This window comes from Monodelphis domestica, chromosome 1 (assembly GCF_027887165.1).
Source record: "Monodelphis domestica isolate mMonDom1 chromosome 1, mMonDom1.pri, whole genome shotgun sequence".
Taxonomy (NCBI): domain Eukaryota; kingdom Metazoa; phylum Chordata; class Mammalia; order Didelphimorphia; family Didelphidae; genus Monodelphis; species Monodelphis domestica.
Window position 1 is genome coordinate 724,893,439 of NC_077227.1, and position 21,233 is coordinate 724,914,671.

Consider the following 21,233-nt stretch of genomic DNA (forward strand, 5'->3'; position numbering starts at 1 on the left):
TTCTGTTCCAGATTCTAAAGATGTGGTACGATTTAGATGAGAAGAGCCAGAGGAAATATGTGAAGAGGGCCCTGCCTTGCCCCGATCCCAGCCTGGGCGTCTGGCGGCCAGATATCCACTTTGCTTCTGTATCAGAAACCTTTGAAAACCAGGTTGACGCCTACGCCCAAGAATGGGCGGCTCAGGCCGAGAGGAGTTATCAAAAGTCAGAACTTTCTCTTGACAGGTGAGAATGTGAGAGTGGCTCTGTGGGCGCGGGGGGACAGATAGGCTGTATGGTGGGGGTCGGTGAAGGCTTGGAGAAGGTTCAGGGAGCTGGTCTCACCAGGAGCGGGTGGCCTCTGGGACAGCTCTCTGGCGTCACAGGTCTGTGCCTGGAGTGGATGGGGCTGTCCCTACTGCAGTTTAGAAGCTGAAGTGACCAGGCCTGGGATGGGGTCAGGAATGGAGCTGAGCCAGACCTGCAGGTCAAATCCCAGCCAGCTCCGGGCTGCCTTGGTGGCCCGGCTCACCTCTCTGGGCCTAAAATCGGCCATCACGATGGTGGTCGCCAGCCAAGCCTTCCTCTAGTCACAGGCCCAGTGTTTGGGGCCCTGCAGCTAATAGTGGGCCTGGAGAATCGGGAGAAGCTTCAGAAAGCCAACACAACGAAGGCAGGATCGGAAAAGCAAAGCACATTGGAACTTGGCCCAGGCATGATGTGGCCAAGGGGCATTTCCGGTCCTCTTCATTTAGGCCCTGAAGAGTAGAGAGAAGATGGTGGTGCAGTGGCTTCCTAGCCCACCATTTCTTTTTGGACCAGTTTTCTGATCGCACTGATGTGAGGTTGCTCCCTCTGCCAATGTGGACTGCTGGCACCGTGGCACCTGCTCTGTGACTCAGGCTGATGGAGCTGATGCCGCTAGAATGGCCATTGAGTGCAGGACTTGACCCTGGGCCTTCCTTATTCTGAAGTCTGCTAACAAGGAGGTGTCCTTCATGAAACAGCCCAGAAAGCACTCAGTGCTGGGGTCATGGGATCATGGAAATGGCCTTAGAGGTCACTGAATCGTTTTATCGATGAGGAAAGGGTGGCCCAGCCGGGAGAAGGGACTTGCCTTTGGTAGTATGTGGCAAATCGTGGAGGGGAGCCAAGGTCCTCTGATTCCCAAGCCTGAGCTCACTAGACTGTTCCCAGCTGGCTTGCCAGGGTGCCTGTTGTGGTATGAGGCAGCTGATGTGGCTTATTGACTCAGGGTCTACATGCTTACAGTAGAGCTGAGCCATCTGGGATTTGGCTGGTCCACCTTCCCTGGAGTGGGTGTAAGAAAGGCAGGAGGGGTGGGAGGGGGAGGATGGCAGCAGAGAGAGGAGGGAAGAGGAGATGGCCTCTCCAGACCCAGTATAGGGTCATGGGGGACAGGTAGGGGCACAAAGAAGTGGGGAAGGAAGCCAGGCAGCCAGCAGGCAGGAAGGCCCTGGAAAGAGAGGAGGCCCAAGAGAACAAAGACAGTTACCATCTGTCCAGCTTCTGGCCTTTTCTAGGCCTGGCCAGGGTGATGTGATAGCCAGCATCCCAAGGAGCAGTGGTTTCCGGGGCTCAGCTGCCAGCGTTCATCATCAGCCAAGTCAGGTCCTCCCTCTGACCACAGGAAGCCAGCAGCCCTTCCTGCCTTCCTCCCTCTCTCCCTGGGAATCTTTCAAACACCCCCACCCCCAGCTCTGGGGCTGGAGGACCAAATGGAGCCGTTAATGGCCTTTTCACCCAGCTCCTGCATTTCCCCCAGAGGGAGCAGGGCAGTTCATTTTGTAGCTAGCTCACTTCCTGGAAACTTGGCTGAGATCGCGGGCTCTCTAAAGAATCCATTAGCTGCCTTCCCCAGTGAGCCCCAGAGCCAGCTCTTTTCAAAGCAGAGAAATCCTCCAGGATTAAACCCCCCAAGTGCCCTCAGTACAGGAAGCACCAACTCAGGTTGCATGTCTCGGGGGCATTCATAATGCCTCTGACCTGCTATTTTAGCCAGTTGGGCACAAAGCTAATCTGATTTAGGAAAAACTTGGGATTATGAAGGAGTTGAAAGTTCTTTTTAGACTTCTGAATTTCACGAGTTCTCTGAGACTAGTTTGACAAGGTGTTGCCTAGTTGACATCTTCAAGGGCTGTCTGTAATGGTTAAGAGCATGTGATTACACTAATACACATAGTGAATGCTGCTCAGCTCCTCGGCCACAGTGGTTTTAAAGAGAACAGACTGGCTTTGTCTTATTTCGCATTCATTTAGCCAACTTTTCTTGGCAAGGACAGAGGCAGGCTTGAGTGCAGCTCCTGCCCCAACTTTCCCAAATTCTGATTGAGGCAGGTCCAGATGAGCAGAGTTGGGCTATATTTTGATTCCTGAGCCTTGGTGATAGACCAAGTGGTCCAGGGAAGGTAGACATTGCTCTTATCTCCCAAGTGGCTTCCCATTAGGATTAGGTGAAGTACAGATGGCCCAAGGAGATTTATAGTATTTTCAGGGTGATTAAGTGGCTACTATGTGCCAGACTCCAAATGAACTAATTCCTGTCCCCAGAGATCTCACATTCTTACCAGGGGAGACATATTCTTTTTTGTTAAACCCAAGAATCCATATTAAGTCTTGATTCCAAGATAGAAGGGCAGTAAGGGCTGGGCAGTTGGAGTTAAGTGACTTGTCCAGGGTCACATAGCAAGGAAGTGTCTGAGGTCAGATTTGAATCCAAGATCTCCAGGCCTGGCTCTCTTATCCACCTAGCCATCCAATAACGTATACTTTTATAAGCAGATATAGAAAAAGAGGGTCATTTCAGGAAGGGGAGCCCTAGCAGTTGGATTGGGGAAGGTCAAGAAAGGCCTTATGTAGAAGTAGGTAGGGAGTACTTAAGTTAAGCTTTGAAGGAAATGGGGGAATTTGAAATCGAGGCTCCAGCACCGGCATCTGGTGCCTTTGGGAATTCCAGGGATGGAGAATTTGTTGGGATTGTGATTACTAAGGAAACAAAAGATTCATTTCATTGCTACAGGGCAGTAGAGGGAAAGACTTCATTTTGGGAAGCAGGGGCTGATTTCAGCACCTTAGGGTGTTCTGGTCTCTGTCTCCTCACTACCTGTGCCCCCTTTGCTCCAGGTTGAAGACATTGCTCCATCTCAAATGGCAGCGGGCCCTGTGTGATCCTGGGGAAGCAGTGGGCCTCCTGGCTGCTCAGAGCATCGGAGAACCTTCCACACAGATGACCCTGAACACTTTTCACTTTGCTGGCAGAGGAGAGATGAATGTCACGCTGGGGATTCCAAGGTAGGAGGGGGGCATTTAGCAAAGAGAATGTAAGAAAGCTGGGGGGAGGGGAGACCTGGAGCTTGTCAGAGAAGGGGCAGTGTCCTTTGACCCCTCTGCCCTGAGGAGTTTAGGGACAACCCAGGTTTGGGGCACTGGAAGGCCTTGGTCTTCAGTTGGATTCTTTGGGAAGTAGTCGGAGGTGGGCTCCTACAGGGCCCAGGTAATCACCCATGCATTCCTCATGGTTTTTGGCGTCTATGTGCCATCTAATGCCTTTCCAGAAGTGATGCCTGAGTTCTCTTGGTGTCCCTGGGGTGCTCAGACCTCACCCTCTCTTTCAGATTGAGGGAGATCCTTATGGTGGCCAGCTCAAACATCAAGACCCCCATGATGAGTGTGCCTGTGCTCAACACAAAGAAGGCCTTGAAGAGGGTCAAGAGCCTGAAGAAACAGCTGACCAGAGTGTGCTTAGGCGAGGTACCTCCTGGGGGACTAGGAGGGAGAGCTGGGAGGATTTACTGTGCTTTGGCCCTGGCTTTCCCAGTGAGACATGCTTCCCTGAGCCAGGCTGGTGGGGCGCAGATCAGCTTCTTAAGTCCTGCTGATAGGGGGCCTAGCCACGAGAGAGCTGGCTTCAGTCAGGAAGGCCAGGGGAGAGGGGCAGGTGCTGCTGACGACCCTCTCCCCTTCTGCTTCTGAGAGGGTCTCCCTTTCTGACTGCTCCTGCACAGCCGTTGGAGACTTCTTGTGCCGTTGGGCTTGGGTTGGTGCTGGCCCTGTGCTAGAGGCTGCCTACATGGCCCTCCAGCCACATTCCTTCATGGATTCTGCCAAGGCTTGGGCTGACATGTGTTGTTCCTGTGATGTGGTTGCAGGTGTTACAGAAAGTTGACGTCCAGGAGTCCTTCCGCATGGAAGAGAAGAAAGACAAGTACCGGGTTTACTGCATCCGCTTCAATTTCCTCCCCTACAAGTACTACCAGCAGGAGAAATGCCTGCGGCCCGAGGACATTCTGCATTTCATTGAAACAAGGTCAGATTTCTAGCTGCTTTTGCTTTTCTTCTACATTTATAGGGCTTGGATGGTTTACAAACTACTTTTTTTTTTTAAACCCTTACCTTCCGTCTTGGAGTCAATACTGTGTATTGGCTCCAAGGCAGAAGAGTGGTAAGGGGAGGCAATGGGGGTCAAGTGACTTGCCCAGGGTCACACAGCTGGGAAGTGTCTGAGGCCAGATTTGAACCTAGAACCTCCCGTCTCTAGGACTGGCTCTCAATCCACTCAGCTACCCAGCTGCCCCCTCAAACTACTTTTTTTTAAAGAGCCCCCCTTTCTGTCTTTGAATCAGTACTGTGTATTGGTTCTAAGGCAGAAAAGCTATAAGAGCTGAGCAATGGGAGTTAAGTGACTTGCCCAGGGTCACAGCTAGGAAGTAATTGAGGTCAAATTTGAACCCAGGACCTCCTGTCTCTGGATCTGACTCTGAGCCACCTAACTGCTCCCTGTAAACCACTTCTCTAAAAACAACTCTGTGAGGGAGATAATGCAAATGTGGTTATTCCCATTTTACAGATGAGGAAACTATAAGCACTGAGGGTGCACAGAAAGGTAAAAGTGAATGTACAAGATAATCTCAGGGTGGGATTGGGAAGGATAACTGATCTGTCCATGATCCCAGAACCAGGAAATGAGGGATCTAGGATCCAAATTCAGCCCCTTAGCCTATAGGGATCCAGCCCTCTCCAGCTTGTCCCCTGCTGCCCCTCTCAGTGCCAGGACGGATGGATGAGCAGAAACAGAAGTCTAAGGGGAAGTCCTTCCTCAGTTACTACCTGTGTGACTTTGGGGAGGCCACCTCTCCCCTCCCTGGATCCCTGCTTCCTTCTCAATAAAATGAGGGGGAGGAGGGTTTAGATGTATTGATTTCTAAGGCCCTGGGGAGAAATGGCAGAGGGATCTGTGGAATGATACCATCAAAGCAGAATACTTTATTTAGTCTTTTCCCCAGATCACAGACACCTGTTGTTAAGTGCTGCCACCGATGGAGCTCCAACCTATCTTCCCTAGGGTTTCTGACCATTATCCCAAATTCTGTCCTTTGGGACTAGCTAGCTTAGGAGCCATCTCTAGTCTGGGGAAGAGCCTTTCCCAAGTTTGAAGGCTCTGAACCTTATGTTGACTCCCAGGATTCAAGCTTAATTGTCCTAGCTCTGGGAACCTTCAAAAGCTGGTATTTTAGAGAGAAACTCTAGTCTCTTTCTAGCAAAAAGGACCTTGGTTGTGGCTTGGGCGAGTCACTTAACCCCCATTGCCCAGCTTTTGCTGCTCCTTTGTCTTGAAGACAGTAGGGAAGGGTTTTTAAAACTTGGCAGTTCTGTTTGTTAATAGGCATTTGTGGGACACCTAACCAGGGGGAGTGAGCATAGGCTTTTTCTGGCCGAGGAGCTTTGCCTAGTGTTCTGTTCTTAGGCTAGCTGGTTTACAGCCTGGCTGGGCATCTTTGTCCCCTGGGCCCACTGTTTGTTCAGGTCTTATTGAGGAATGGGTGGAGAGCTCTTAGTAGCGGTTGCTGTCCTAGGCCTCAGCTTACCTGGTGCTTGGGAGCTCTCCTGCCTCCCCGGCGCTCTGCTAATGGGCCCCGACTGTCGAGGGGCTGGGATGTGTGTGTGTCTGTGTGTCTCTATTTGTGTCCCATCTTGTCTGAGGGCTGTCCCAGCTCTGCTGGCTCCTACTTAGCCATTTCCCTGCCCATTATCCTCTACTCAGTTCCTGTGTAGCTGTGATCAATCTGTTTTACTTCTGGAAAGGGCATTCTGATATTCTGTGCCTCGGGCCTCTACTTACCATCCCTGCCTGAAATTCTCCAAGCCAAAAGAGCCTTTGGCTTCCATGGGGTATCTCCAGCTACTGGAACCTAAGTTGTGACTGCCACTTCCTTTTCTTAATCATTTCTAATTCATTTCCAGGGAGTGGGCTAGCTAGAGAGGGGCTCCCCTGGGAGCTTGGGGCTGGGGCGGGAAGACTAGAGGAAGGTGCAGACCATTCAGAAACTTCTATTTTAACTCTTTATTCTTGCTAACCAGATGCCAAATTCAGTTTTGAAGGACTGGAATAGCAAACGTTTTGTCATCTTTGGGCCAAACTCTGGTCACCTTGCCCTAGGTGAAGCTCCCCAGGAGCCATCCTCAAATGTGGGCCAGGCACTGGACTTATCCAGGTTTTGAGCCCGCCTCATCCCTCTTCTCCCCCAGGATAGTAGCAGACAATAGTAAAGCAGACTTGTCTGGAGAGTAGTAGGGGCGAATTTGTCCCTGTGTGGCAGGAGGGATGTTTGTGGTGGCTGTCTCTCTCCATAAAACACACTCACATGCCTTCTTAGACAAATAGCAGTGGCCCATTTGACGTTCATTCAGGGTGTCTGGCGCCAGCTGTGGTGGCCTTGGCATGCATGAGGCATGATTTATGTGTTTTCTTGGGATATGTGGCAGGGGTCAGGATGGGCTCCTGCAGGCTAACGTGCTCTTCATACCCTGGACCAACATAACCGGGCCTCAGTCTGGCCCTAATAGGGACGTCCTCTGTGCTCATGTGAGTTCCTTGCAGGCAGGGACGTTTTTGGTTTTGGTTTTTGTATCCCCAGTGTCTGGACCTTTAGGGAGGGAGGCCAGTCTGGGTACGTGATGTCATCTATATGGGGCTTGTGGTGTAGGCATCCCCCTGACACAGAGACGTACTGACCATCTCACGGGGTTGGCCTAGCCTTGCCCAAGGTCACAGAGGAAACTGCCTGACTCCAAGGCCAGGTCTGAAGTTCTTCACATCACAGACCCAGACCTGGAAGGGCCTTTGGGCCATCTAGTCTCGCCTTCCCTCCCATTTTACAGAGGAGGAAGCCGAGAAATGACTTGTCTGTCAGGGTCATACAGGGAAGAGTCCTCAGAAGCCGTTTTGGGACCCAGAACCGGGGCCCTTCCTTGTACTCCTCTGCCTCCCTCTTCCCATTACAGTCCTGCCTCTTGGAGCCAGGCCTATCATCGGAATTCCTTTCATTCCTAGCATTTAGGACTTGCCCTTTGGGGCTTGTAAGTGACTTGTATTTTACTCCTCCCAGCTGCACCAGGGTGCATTTGGATAATAACCCAGAGAGAGTGCTTTGTCCAGTTCTTAGTCTAGTTCTTGCCCTTTTGTCTTAGAGTTGTTTAGGGTTTAAGGGTTCAGGGTACAGAGGTTGCAGAGATGAGCTTAGAGTCACAGAATGTGAGTTTGAACTTTGGCTCTGGTGACCCCCCAGGGAGTCATTCAAGCCAGGTGCTCATCAGCTCTCCCCTCTGCAGGGACCCTGGGATTGGCCCTGGTCACTCTGGCATTCTCTTCTGGCTCCAGATCCACAATGCCTGGGGTCTTGAGCGGGCCTCTGTTTTTGTGGCCCCTGTATTCAACACTCTCTTTCCTGATGCCTCTGCTATTGTGGCTCCCTTCAAAGCACCAGCAACCCCCTGGTCACTGCCTCGACTTCCTGACTTGTGGGCAGTGTTGGGCACTGATGACTAGTGCCCCCCCTCCCCCCCACCTTTCCCCCTTTGAAGAGCTTTCTTTCCTTAACTTATGTTAGACTCCACTTTGCTAGTTTTCTTGTGGCCCCCCACTCCCGCTCCTGTCTCTTTTGCCACTTCCTCTTCTTGCCTCCTAAATGCGGGGCTTCCCTCAGTGTTCTCTCAGCAGTCACCCCCTCTGACTTCAGCCTCCTCTATGTTGACAGCTTCCAGAGTTGTAGTTCCAGGCCCATATTACTGGCTGCCTGCTTGACCACTGTATTGAGCTCTCTGCCTGCCACCTCTAACTGGAAATCCCCTTAATCCCACCCCTCCCAAGATTTAGCCCTCCCCATTCTCATCTCTGTTGCTTTCGCTCTCGCCTTCCTCTTCTGGGTCGGGCTCCCATGATCTCTCACCTGTCCCTGCACGTCAAGAGGTTCTAAACTGGTTCTCTTCCCAACTCTCCTGGACATCTCAGCCAGTTGCAGCTCCGAGTCACAGCTCAGTTCCCATCATTGGCCTGCTTGGAGCCCTTTCTGGGGTACCCTGGGAAATGGAGTCTGAACCTTGTGAACCTTGTTTGAAGTCTCCCTTCCCAGTGTGCCCCTCGTAGAGCTAGCTCTCCAAACTGCACTGTTAGACATTCCCTGGATACAGCTAGGTTTGCCCATCCATATCATTGTCTGCTCACTGCCAATACCACCACCTCCGCAGCCTGTTCTCAGGGTCAAGGCTAAGCTTAACATCACTCCTGTGGGCCTCATTGGACTCAAAAGATGCTTCCCTGGTGTGCCATGGCACATGCTCTCGGCTTCCTGGTACTGCCCGCCCACTTCCCTGCCAGGCCCAGAGGATAAAGATTGCCCCTCTAAGGCCCCCTGGCCCACGTGGGTGCTTGGTCTCATTGGTGAGTCCACTGTATTTGGCCATCCCAGGATTTTAATGGGAAAGCTCGTGGCCCTTCATTCCTTCTTGTCCTTTCAGTCTGTTCTCCCTCATGTAGGCAGCGCAGGCTCCCTCTACCTTTTCCCTCTCCCCCTTGGGAAGGCCTTTTTCACCTTGTCCCCAAGGGCTCCGTCGGGGTTCTGAGTGGCGAGTTCCACGCTTTTCATCTCTCCCATTCCCGGCACAGTCCTTTGCATGTCAGTCCAACTCAGTGGCAGGAGCCAGCCTTTACCTTCGTGTCCTGGGACAGATTCCAACTCTGTCTCCCACAGATCTGTGTCGAATCATGTGTGTGACGCAGGGCCCTCTAGTCCAGCCTCCCACTAACCTTGGCCTTTATCTAGTCCTGTAAAGTTTGCAGAGAGCTTTTTATTTCGATCATCTCATGGGATGACGTCCAAACATACATTTGTCAGCTGTCAGTAAGTTCTTGTTATCCCTCTGAGCCTGTTGGTTGTGTGCTCCAGCATGGCTCTAGGCTAGTGATGGTGAGCCTAAGGTATGAGTGCCAAAGATGGCACACAGAGTGCTCTCTGTGGTCAGGCCCCCTGTCCCGTGTCGTGTCCCTCTCCCCCACCCCCCCCACCTCACGGTCATTACTAGAAAGGCAGAGGGACTCAGGGGGAGCTGCTCCCCTCCCCCTTTCCTCCACCCTTCTGCCCAGCAGTCAGTGGGAACACACAGGGGTAAGGCAGGCAGCTCACAGGTGGCAGAGCTGGAGGGAAGCAAAGTACTCAGGCCACTCTCCTCCCCCTCTCTACACTCACTTAGGCCATTCCTCACTTCCCCTGCCTCTCCGCCCAGCAGCCCAATGGGAGCGCTTCCTCCCCTGTCTGGGGTGGGAGTGGGGGGCAGAATGTGCCCAGCACTTGGTGACGGGGAGGGGCATGGCACTCGATCTAGTGGGTGGAGCTGGGGCAGGGCCTGGCACGCCATCTCTAAAAGGTTTGCCCTCACTGCTCTAGGCCCATTTCCCCCAATAATAATGCATACGATTTCTCCAGATTGTGCTCTTCTCTCCTTTGCCTTCTCTCATAGATCTTCTCCTATTTCTTTGTGGTTTTCACACTTCTTATTCTCATTGACAGTGTCATCCCTGGCCCATTGATCTGCCAGTGCGTTTATTTAGACTTACTCCAGCTGTTGGCGACCTTTGACCCTCCAGTTATTCACTATCTCAGTGACATCTTGGTACGAAGGGTTCCTTCGAGGGACTTCCTTTGGCTTGTGGACAAGATCAAAGGCTGGGACTGGCCTGATTATTCCTGTTGCCTGTCTTTTCCAGAATGCCTGGACCAGCTTGAATGGCTATGACATACACAGATACATCATTTATTAAGCATTTGCCATGTGTCAGATGTGGTGCTAAGCACTCGGAATACAGTAGTAGTTCTTAGGGCAATCCCTGCTCTCAAGGAACTTCTGTTCTAATGGGAGAAGATAGAAAGGAGATGAAAGGGTCAAATGGGGAAACCAGGAGATAGAAAAGAAAGTTAGTTTAGAAAGAAAGTGGTCTAGAAGATCAGAGATTGAAAGGGAATAGAAACTGCAGTTTCTATTATATAGTTTCTATTCCCTTTCAATCTCTGATCTTCTAGACCACTTTCTTTCTATAGTACTTCCTCAAATGGAGGTTTTGGTGAAGAACTCACCATTTTGGGGCAGGAGGCATCAGGATGAGAAGGCTGATGGGTAGTGGAAGTGGAGCAGTTGTCCAGGAGGTCAGAAGTCTGTTGTGGTAAACTAAGGCATGTTTTGTAGAATGAGATAGCAGTTTATTAGCAGGGCATGAGCCTGTTAAGCCAAAAACCCCTGAGGAAACGGGCAGAGCTCCTTTTTATAAACATAAAACAAAGAACAGAACAGGGTAGGTGAGGAAAGTAATATAGTTGGATATAGGGACCCATTGGTAGTGGGCTGTGGAGAGCAGACTCTGGCTCTGAGGAAGTAGATAAGATCACTTTTATTGGGCAAAGACGGGCAGCATATCTTGTGGAAATGTGTCAGGTCAGCTCGTAGGCCTTCAAGGATGACACACAAATGTCATGGGGGGTTTCTGGAGCCAGTTCTGAGGGATAGCAAATGTCCTTGATATAAAGTGCTTTGCAGGTGGTACTGAGATAACAGTTCCCCTTGAATTAAAGTGTTTTATGAGAGCATTGCGCCTCTAAACGTAGCTGAGTTTTCCTTTAGTTAAAGTGATTTATAGGAAAACTAAGCTATTGCAGCTAACTTGAGAGAGGAAGGCTAAACCTTTGAACCATAAATTTCTTCATGCAGAGACAGAGAAAGGGCTTAGGATGCTATATAAAATACAACTGCGGAATGGGATCAAATGTCGAACACAAAAGCAGTGTTTGCTTTTCTCAGGACTGAGCCAGGTTTGAAGGGGAGCATATTTGAGAACCAGTTTTCCCAGACCTTTGGCCAATGTTTTTTCCTCCTTTTTACTTTAATTTTTATTTCTTTTCTGCCAGGCTTACTACAGACTTGTTTTAATCTGCATTTCTGTAGTCATAAGAGTGAACATTTTTTTCAAGTGTGTTCATGCTGAACATTTTTCTCTTTTTTTCTCTTCAAGCCTTTTTTATCTTAGCTTCATCTTGTTTTTATCGCACCAATTTTTTTCTTTTGTATGATCAAAGCAATTGGCCTTGTCCTACAATAAATTCCGTGCTCCAATTCCAAACTTTAATGATATTTTTAATCACTCACCCTTAAGAGATTCATTTCCTTCCTGCAAACTTTAAAAGCATCTTGAAAATTATTTATATTGCTTCACTGATTAAAAAAGCAACCACAAAGCAATGAATAATAAAGGAGAAATTTCCAGATTCGAGGCCAATCCCCTGACCTAGTGAAGGATATGCCTGATACTGTCTTTGGTTGAGCTCAGTAGAGGTTTACTTCCTCAGTTTAAGAAAGAGCCAGCTTGGTAAGCTGGAAGCTCATGGATGGATGGATGGATGGATGGATGGATGGATGGATGGGTGGGTGGGTAGGAGGGAGGGAGAGAGAAGGAACGAATCCAAGGGGCCATTTTATTTGTCTATTACCAAAGCTTGTGTGAATGGAATGGACCCAGTGGGACCTTGGCAGTGATGTTTCTCCAAAGAGGAGAGCTGAAGTCTCTCCAGCATTTATTCATCCTTGAAATAATTTGTCCCAGTGCTTAAGGCCTTGGGGAGGGGGGTGGTGGGAGAGACCTTGTAAGCCTTTACTTTTTAGGAAAGGATTCTTCTGTCCAGGCCCCCCCTTCAAATACATCCTACAGGTGACTGAACCTTTGTTTGCTATGAGGGACAGCCTGCTCCGTGGCCAGAGAACTGGCCTTGAAGTCAGGATGATCTATGTTCATACCCTGCCTGTGATCTGCTGGCTTTGTGACCCCCCTCCCTTAGCCAGGCATCTCGAGGCTCCAGGCAGCTAGGATTGGAAAGGTGCCGACCTGAACCGTTGAGAGGGTGCTGCTGACATGACAGTGCAGCCCTCGGCTTGGTTACGGTTCCTTCTAACCCTTCAGGGTCCATGCCGTCATTAGGCCCATTTTTAAGATGAGGAAACTGAGGGTGAGAGAAGCCAAGGCCAATAAGCACCTGCCTCTGAGGGTTGTTGCAAGAATGTGCCTGGCACACAGTAGGCACTTTACTTGCTTATTCACTTTCTTTTCCTTTCTCTGAGTGACTTGCCTACCTCCGGGCAACTATGCAGTGCAAGGCTAGCTTCCTGCCCCGCGCTTCTCTGCCTCATAAAAATGCAGATCCCAGTGACGCTTTAAGAGCTGGTCTACAGGCGTCCTCATCCCCATGTTACAGATGAGGAAACGGAGGCTTCAGGACATCGAGGGACTTGCCTGAAGTCATCACACTGATCGAGGCTCTGGGGTTGAGGCCAGAGGGGCTGTCCTGTGGGCCGGGCTGGCACTCTGTCTGTGGTACCCGTTGATGTTCTGAGTAGAAGTACTCGTCCAAGACCACACAGTCAGGGACGGGGAGCTGGGGAACCCTGTCCCTTCCTCGTCCACCGTGAACCACAGCCTGCCGTCGTTGTCCTTGTTTTCTAGGAGAAGCTGGGAAGAAGTAGGGCTTGGGCACTCGAGGGGGGCTCTGCCGGCAAGCTGCTTTGAGGGGCCGGGAACGAGGGACGGCAAGGGAGGGCCCCTGCAGAGGAGGGCAGGCCCCGTGCTGCGGCAGCCTCGGGGGCTCCCTTTGGAGCTGCCGGGTCAGCACCTTCCTTCCTCCTCCGGCTCGCTTGGGCCCAAGCCAGTTGGAGAAGCCGCCCTCGCCTCCGAAAGCTAGTTAGCTCTTTCACAATTGAGCGCCGTTCTCGACCCTTCTGGGCTCTGCAGGGGCCTCCTCTCTGAGCTAAGCGGGCTGCGGGGCTGCTCTCACGCGTTTGGGGGTGCCGTGGAGAGAGCCTGGAGGTCCTGGTGACCCCGGGCGCTTCCCCGCTCCTCTGCCTTGGCACCGGGGAAGGAGAGGAAGGAAGGAAGCGGAACGAGGTTGGAGGCTCCCGAAGAGAACGGGGTGCTGCGTGTCCAGACAAGCAGCGGCAGGCTGTGGGGGGCGTCCCCGCGCGATGCCGGCCCGGCGGCCTCCCCAGAGGCCTTTCCCCGGGGGCCTCACTCGGCCGGCCCCAGAGTCCCCGGCCATCGCGGGGCCTCTCAGGTTGGGGCTGGCAGCACCGGCTCGGGCTTTCGGAGCGGGACAACGCGCTGAAGATGGCCGCTCTCCCTCCTTCTCCCCAGGTTCCTTAAGCTGTTGCTGGAGGCCATCAAGAAGAAGAACAGCAAGGCGTCCTCCTTCAAAGCCGTGAGCACCCGCAGGGCCACCCAGCAGGACCTGGACGGTGACGGGGAGACGGCAGGAAGCCGGGTGAGCGCCTGGGCCCGCCCGGCGCCAGGCTGTGGCCAGACAGGGCGGTCCAGGGGAGGGGAGGGGGACTCGGGGCCCCTGAGGCACCCCCTCCCTTTGGAGGACCCTGAGGAGGCTCCCTGCAATCAGGGCAGGCCAGAAAGGAGAGGAGGGAGACTCCAGCCTGTTCCTTAGACCCTTCGCCCAGCACCAATGCCGTGAGGGGCCCATGCTGAGCCCTGGGGGACAGGAAGGAAGGTGGTCCCCGGCCTGGCTGGGGGGAAGCCAGGCGCCCAGAGACGGTCACAGGGACAGACCGTGCTCAGGGGACGCAGAGGCCTCTGGGGGCAGCGGGAGGGTGAGGCCGGGCGGGCACCTGGCCCAGGCGCTGTCTGTGGGGAACGGCCCAGAGGCTGCCTGCAGCCGAGAGAGTGAGAGGCAGGTCTGGGGAGAAGAGGGGGCCGCTGCACCCCGGGGGCTCATCCTTTACCCAGAGGCCGGCCGTCCACTCCCCGGCCTTGTGGAGCCCCGCAGGCTCTTGTTCCCCCTGACGAGGGGGCTGTGAGGGGGCTGCGGGGAGGAGGGAGGGAGGAGGACAGCCTGGGGCTGAGAGAGGCCGTGTCCTGCCGCAGGAGGACCGGGAGGGCGACGACGACGGGGAGGGGCGCATCGTGGACGACGATGCCGAAGAAGGAGACGCCGACGCTACCGACAAGAAGTGGAAAAAGAAGCAGGAGGAAGAGGTAAGGGGGGGGCCTGGGACCCCGGGGGCCCGGAAGTGACCGTGCTTCTCAGACTCTGCAGGGAGGGGCCGGAGACTCGTCCACTCAGACTGGCCTGGCCAGAGGCGCACCTCCAGCTGACTCACTCCTGGGTCAGTCGGTCAGCTCCCTGGCCTGGCCCCAGAGCCCAGCACCCCCTCCCTCTGCCGTGGACATCTTTCCCTGTGTGCTCTGGGTTACCCTGACACTGGCCTCCTGGTCATCTGGCTGACCGCTCTCCCTTCTCATCTCCTCCCCCCCCCAACCCTGATCACTCTCCCTTGCCCTTCCCTCCCCCTTCCTTCAGGGCCCTGCCAAGTCCCTGCCTGCCCTCAGTGCCAGCTCCCCGGGGGTCCCGTCCTGCTGTGCGAGCCGTTGGTAGGTGGGCTCCAGCGGGGCGGGGTGGTGCCTCTCTCTGAACCCGGGAGACCCAGGTGGCAGAGCTGGGATTTGAACTCGGGCCTTATCGGCTATCCCCTCCAAGCCTCTGGAATGCCTTCTAGCCCTTTGCTAAGACCTTGCGCTCCCACGCCTGACAGCGGGTGGACCTGGGTCCGGCTGGTGCCCAAAGGCCCGCTGCCCCGGGTCTCCTCTCATCCTGCCTGACTCTCAGAGCATCAGAGGGCCGGCATTCGGGGTCCCCTCGGGGGCCTTGGGGAACGAGGGGCCGCGTCCCCAGCAGCCCTGCTCCGTTAGAGCTTGGGTAAAGAAGCTACGACAGAGCAGCCCCGGCCTGGCCGCCCTTCCTGCCGCGCTCCGGACCCCTCGGGCTGGTCCTGTGCGAGAGCGTTAGGGGCCAGCGCTCTGGGGAGGGGGCTTCGTGCCCTCCCCGGCCCCCCGTACGCCTCCTGCCTCGCCAGTTTGCCATCCCGGCCTCTGCCCTCCCCCAGGTAGATTATGAGAGTGAAGAAGACGAGCAGGAGGAGGAGAACGAAGAGAACGAGCGAGAGGAGGAGGGCGCTAACGTGGAAGCGGGGGGCCCTGACCCAGAGCCCCAGAGCGAGGAGGGTGGCCCCAGCCTGGAGGCTGAGCAGCCGGGGCCTTCCTCAGTGGTGCCCGGCAAGAAGCGGGCCCGCGGGCAGGGCCCCTCCGGGGCAGAAGCCGAGTTGAGGGTCCAGGCTGTGCGGAACATCCACGCGTCCATCCAGGATTACAAGTTTGACGCGGAGGAGGGCCTGTGGTGCGAGGTGAGGGGGTCGGGGTACAAGAGAGAGCCCAGGCTGGGCGCTGCTGAGGCCGGGGGGGGGGGGGGGAGAAACAGGCCTGGAAGACAGGGTTTGCCCAAGAATGCCCAGAGGAGGGCTGGGAGCCCAGGTCCCCCATGGGCCAGTTGGAAGGTCCAGCTAGAGATGGCCGGCAGATGGTCAGAGCTCAGGAGAGAGTCTGGGGCCAGATGGGTCATTGGGGAGTCCCCAAGAGCCGGGCTGTGCCACCCACGGGGCCCCGGAGGAGGGGAGCGGCAGGCTACGCCTTGGACAGACAGACAGATGGCCCCTCGGTTAAGCTTGGACAGCAGAAGCCCCAGGCCTGCCCTGTGGTCTCTCTGTTGGGCACGGAGGCCGCGGAGCCTTCTTTGAACCCAGGACTGCCCACCTTCTTCCCAGGTGACGCTGATGCTGCCGCTGATGAAGGTGCACTTTGACCTGTGCTCGCTGGTGGTCTCCTTGGCCAACAGTGCCGTCGTCTATGAGACCAGGGGCATCACCCGCTGCCTGCTGCACGACGGCACCAACAAGAGGCAGGAGAGGGAGCTGCTCCTGAACACGGAGGGCATCAATCTCCCGGAGCTGTTCAAGTATGCCGATGTACGTCCCCGTCCCCCCGCGCCGCCCCGCCGCATGCCAAGTAGCTGGGCCCTGGCGCCAGGCTCTGCGTCCGGCTCTCACTTCCGATTCCTGGATCCGCGTCTGGTGCCTTTGCTTCAGCCCAGACCAGAGGACTTATGGGACGCCGGCCTGGCACCCTCGCACCCCCCTTGGACGCAGGCCTCGTGCCTGGGGCTCCTGCTGAAACCCTCTTAAGACCTCCCACCCCAAGAGGAGCTTCCCGGCAGCTGGCCCCCTGGGAGTGAGGTGTTTCATGGCACCCCTGTGGGGGGGCCCCCAGATCCTCCTGTGCCCCCAAACCTGGGGCAGGGCCGGCAGCGGCCGCAGCAAGCCCAGGCGGCTCCTCAGTGAGAGCTGGAAGGGCTCTGAGCCCTTCTGGCAGCGTGGCGGCAGGCCTGGGCCGAGGGGCTTCTTTCTCCAGGGAAATCCCTCGTCCGACCAGCCAGCCTCGTCTGTGAAACCTGCTGTGGCTCAAGTCGTTTCTGCCCCTCCCATCATGGGCATTCGGCCAGCTCAGAGTCAGCCCTCTGTGTGTGGGTGTGGGTGCGTGTGAGTGTGGGTGTGCGTGCGTGGGGGGCGTGGGTGTGCGTGCGTGAGCGTAGGGGGCGTGGGTGTGCGTGCGTGAGCGTGGGGGGCGTGGGTGTGCGTGCGTGAGCGTGGGGGCGTGAGTGTGTGTGAGCGTGGGGGGCGCCGTCCGTGCCCCCTTCTCCTTCCGCTCTCTGGCTGGCTCTGTTCTGTCTGAGGGGAGTTGGGAGAGACGGGCCTGCTTGCCCTCCACAGCCTTTCTGTCCTTCCTCTCGGCAGATCTTGGACCTTCGGCGCCTCTACTCCAATGACATCCACGCGATGGCGAGCACATACGGCATCGAGGCTGCCCTGCGGGTGATCGAGAAGGAGATCAAAGACGTCTTTGCCGTGTATGGTAAGACGCTTTGCTGGCAAGCTCGGGGCTTTCTGCCGCTTTAAAGCTCGCGCGAGGGGCCCGCGACGCGGCTGAGGAGCGCGGGAGCCCGCTGTCCAGCTCAGGAAGGGGAACGGTTCAACGGTTCATTTTAAAAGCCAGACAGCCGAGCGGCCGTGCTGGAGGGTCGGCCCTGCCGTGCACTGTTGTGGGAACTCTTCTTCACTGAATTTTTGTGCCACTTTTTTCAGTGGACCAATTTTGCTTTTTAAGCTGTTATTTTCTTTTTGTGTTACTTTCATTTCTTTTCCCCACTTTTCTTCTGCTTGTCTTACTTGGTTTTTAACTTCCTTCTTGGGCTCTTTTAGCCACAGAGACCAATTGCCATTTTTCTTGGAAGCGTTGCACGGGGTTGCTTCACCATAGAGCTGGTCTGCCGTTTGGGGTTTCTCTTGCTGTTGGCTCACTTTCCCAGGCCTCGGGCAGTGTTTTGGGAGCCCGTGTTCCCTGAATTGTACCTGAGGAGGGGTCTTTCGGAGAGCCCCGGGCCCGGCTTCCCAGGCTTCTTCCCACGTCAGAGGAGTGCCTCCGGGCTTCAGCGCCAGCCTGTCTGGGACCTGTCCTGGGGCACCCTCGGGCCACCTTTTTCTCTCCCTCTTCCTTCGAGCACTGGCGGCTCCTGAGGCCTCGGCGCAGGCTCCTGACATTTCCCCGGGGTGTGGCGGCGCCTCCCGTGGCTGGCTCCGGCCCGCACGCTGCCCTTTGGCCCAGAAGTCACGGTCAGTGGCTGAGTTGGCCTGGTGAAGGGGGCTCGGTAGGGCCGCTTCCACGACATCGGAAGTCGGCGACCCTTAATGTGTGGTAGGATCCGCTCACGTCTGTCCGGCCCTCGTGACTTTCTTAGGAAGCTTGTTTGGGGCTTGTTTGTTTTTGGCCTTCTTCGCTTACTCAGTCTACGCTGGATTTTTTCTTCTTTAATTCGGGAAAGAAGGGCGAGGGCTAGGCCAGCGGGGTTCGGTGACTTGCCCGGGATCACCTAGCGAGGACGTGTCTGAGGTCAGAAGGGACCCCAGGTCCTCCTCACTCCAGGTCTGCGGCCTCTTCACTGGGCCCCCTGGCTCTTGTTTTGGCCACACTCTCCTGGGTCAGGAGAGATCTGATGCAGAACCAGAAGCCATGGGGAGATGAGCACCCTCTCGGCGTAGTCTCTTTGGGAGGGAAGAAGCCTCGGCCAGTCCACCTCCCGGGAGGAGTCTCGTGCCTGAGAGTCAGAGGCCGGACCAGCCTCTCCCCCGGAGCCAGGCGTCGCTCGCTGGGTGACTGAGATGGGACAGAGGCCGCTGGGCTGTTGCACGGCAGCCTCCCCTCCCAGACATCCTCCTCCCGTCAGCGGCGGCTCTCTAGGCTTGCCTTCCACCCACAGACTTTCTTTCTTTGACTCGCCCCAAGTGGCTGCGGGCCAAGCGCCGTCCCGCGCTGGCAGGGCGCCCTACGTGCCTCCGTGAATGCGGTGGCTTCTGGGAGGAAGGGGAAGGGCCGGGGCTGGCTTCCTGGAGGCCTTGAGCTTAGAGAGGAGGGTGCCGAGATGGAGAACGGAGGGGAGCGTGTCCTGGGCAGGCAGACAGCTGGGAAGGGATGGGGAGGGACGCCAGACCCCGTCCTGGGGGGCCCTGGGAGCCCCAGCACGAGCCGGCGGGGGCAGGGATGCCTCACGGGGGCCTCGCGGAGCCTGCCCCCTCCCTGCAGGCTCTGATGGCCCCCGTCTTCTCTGCTCCCCGCAGGCATCGCTGTGGATCCCCGGCACCTCTCCCTGGTGGCCGATTACATGTGCTTCGAAGGTGTTTACAAACCCCTGAACCGCTTCGGGATTCAGTCCAACTCGTCCCCTCTGCAGCAGATGACGTTCGAGACCAGCTTCAAGTTCCTGAAGGAGGCCACCATGATGGGTCAGTGCCTGGCCAGGGCTCTGGGCCTGCCGCGTCGCCCGCCTTTGTCGGGGTCCTGGGGGTCACCCACAGGCTGCTAGGGCGCCCCGGCCCGGGTGACGGCCGCTGGGATTTGTTTCGGGAGGCGGCGGCGGCCCGTCTTTAGGCCGGCGAGCGCTGTGGGGGAGCTCGGGCCCCCCGGGGAGGTTCTGTTGGCGCCTGGTCTCTCCCCACCCGCCTTCAGGCCACGCCACCTGGCAGTGCCAGAGGGGCAGAGGCCGGGCGCTGGGCGCCCTCGAGGGGCTCTAGAGCTGGCCAGGAAGCGAGGCCACACGCAGGCACGGCGGCCTCTGTCCCGGGCTCCGGGGCGCAGGTACGGCCTGTCAGATGCGTTCGGTGACGGGCTCGTGGGCTGGGCTCGGCACGCTCAGGCATCCCCCCGGGCTCATGCAGCTCCTCCCAGCCTTGCTCGGACCCCAGGCCTCTGTTCCCTCCCCAGGAAATGGGGTGGCTGGTGTGGAGCCACCTCCGGGGTCTCTGCCGGCGCCAGGCCTTCTCCGTCGAGGGTCGAGCCAGAGCTCCAGCGGCCTGGGTTCAGTCTGCCCTGGGTGGGGTGGTCGATAGACCGCCAGGCCTGGCTGCGGAAGCGCCGAGCTCAAAGGTGTCCTTGGACACGTCCCGGCTGTGCCACCCTGGCCACGTCCCTCCTCAGGAGTGCGATCAAAGTGCTCGCTCCTCCCAGGCTTGTTCGAAGCCCGGCTGAGGTGGCGCTTTTCTGTTTCTCTTTCATTTGTATAACCTCTCCGTAACGGCGGAGGCATTTGGGGTGAAGTGTTTGCCTAGACGGACCCGGGACGTCCCAGGCACTCTCTGCTGAGCAGATGGTGTTTTTTAGCCTTTGGCAAGCCCTCATCGGCGCCGGCTCACACTCTTGACTGGGCTCCGAGGGCTGTGGACCGGTCGCTTCGTGTCCAGCTTTGCGGCCTCAGCGGCCTGTTGGGCCTCTTACTTCCGGCCTGTCGCCGTAGCCCGACGGGTCCCGAGAAAACGTCGAGCCGGCGGAGGTCCTGGGGAGTCTCCCGGCTAGGCCAGACTCCTGGGAGTCCGAACGTGGCTAAGAGCCGCAGCGGTCCTGGCCCTTGGGCCCTCCCGGAGGGCCTCATCCTTGTCCGTAGGCCGGCGTCCAGCCTGTCCGGGCCCCGGGGGGTCAGTGGCGAGCTGGGAGCTTTCCAGCGGGACCCAAGAGAGCCGGTCCCGTTTGGGCCCCACAGGCGAGCCAGAGAGCTGGCGACGCCATTATTTAGGCTTCCTAAATACCGTCTGCTGTCCGACAGGAATAACGGGCGCCTCTCTTGTCTGCCAGGTGCCCACGACGAGCTGAGGTCCCCTTCGGCCTGCCTGGTGGTTGGGAAAGTGGTCAAGGGAGGAACGGGCCTGTTCGACCTCAAGCAGCCCCTCAGATAGCCGCCGCTCCCTCGTCTTCCCCCGCACAGACGGGACGTGGAAACGGAGGCTGGAGCCAGCTTCCTGCCCCATCTACCTACCTCACGGGAAGGATGCCCGGAAAACGCCCGCATCGTATCCTTGAAAGACGTCCACGGCGGCCCGACGGCCGGCTTCCTGCCTCCCGGCTGTCTCCCTGGCCTCGGCCTCCTCTGCTGTCTCCACCTCATCCGGCTCACAAGCTCTGTTGGTCAATCGACAAGCTTTGAGCCAAGCTGCGGCCGTGGGCCAGGCCCGGTGCCAGGCTGTGGGGGACGAGGAACAGCCCCTAGTGGCCAAGGCCCGGCCTTCTCGGGGGAGACCCCGTGCACGTGTAGAAGTGTTTTCAGAATAAAGAGAAAGCCAATAAGCGCAGAGTGGTTCCATACAGGCTCACCAGGGAGGGAGGGCATTGCCAGGCAGAGGGGTGCTATCGGGGAAGGACGCAGGATGACCCCTTCCGGGCCACACGTTTGGGGAAGGGCCTTGGAAGCGAAGCCTCACCTGCCCTGGAAGTGGCGCGGGCTTCGATGTCCGAGGCCCCAGGGCGGAGCGGGCGCAGTGGCTGTGGTCCCTGGGCCCACGTGGGGGTCAGCAGGGCTCCCACGTGACTTCCATGAGATGACCTGGAGGCAGTCCTAGGAGCCGCTGCAGCCTCGTCCTTCCAAGCCCTGACCCCAAGTGACTCCGCCGCCCGCCTTCCCCAGACCAGGCCCCGCTCGACCTGTGT

At 56.7% G+C, this 21,233-nt stretch overlaps 1 protein-coding gene across 1 annotated transcript in view; it reads left to right on the top strand.

The window, feature by feature from the left end:
• Positions 1-20,873, top strand: part of POLR1A (RNA polymerase I subunit A) — a 68,298-nt gene extending 47,425 nt beyond the window's left edge. The window contains exons 25-35 of the mRNA XM_056813242.1: positions 12-226; positions 3,125-3,292; positions 3,616-3,751; positions 4,150-4,307; positions 13,503-13,629; positions 14,241-14,351; positions 15,260-15,556; positions 15,974-16,174; positions 17,000-17,117; positions 18,878-19,042; positions 20,385-20,873. Of these exons, the coding sequence (XP_056669220.1) occupies positions 12-226; positions 3,125-3,292; positions 3,616-3,751; positions 4,150-4,307; positions 13,503-13,629; positions 14,241-14,351; positions 15,260-15,556; positions 15,974-16,174; positions 17,000-17,117; positions 18,878-19,042; positions 20,385-20,485 (1,797 nt within the window). The 3' untranslated portion in view covers positions 20,486-20,873. The remainder of the gene's footprint in view (positions 1-11; positions 227-3,124; positions 3,293-3,615; positions 3,752-4,149; positions 4,308-13,502; positions 13,630-14,240; positions 14,352-15,259; positions 15,557-15,973; positions 16,175-16,999; positions 17,118-18,877; positions 19,043-20,384) is intronic.
• Positions 20,874-21,233: the final 360 nt, after the last annotated feature.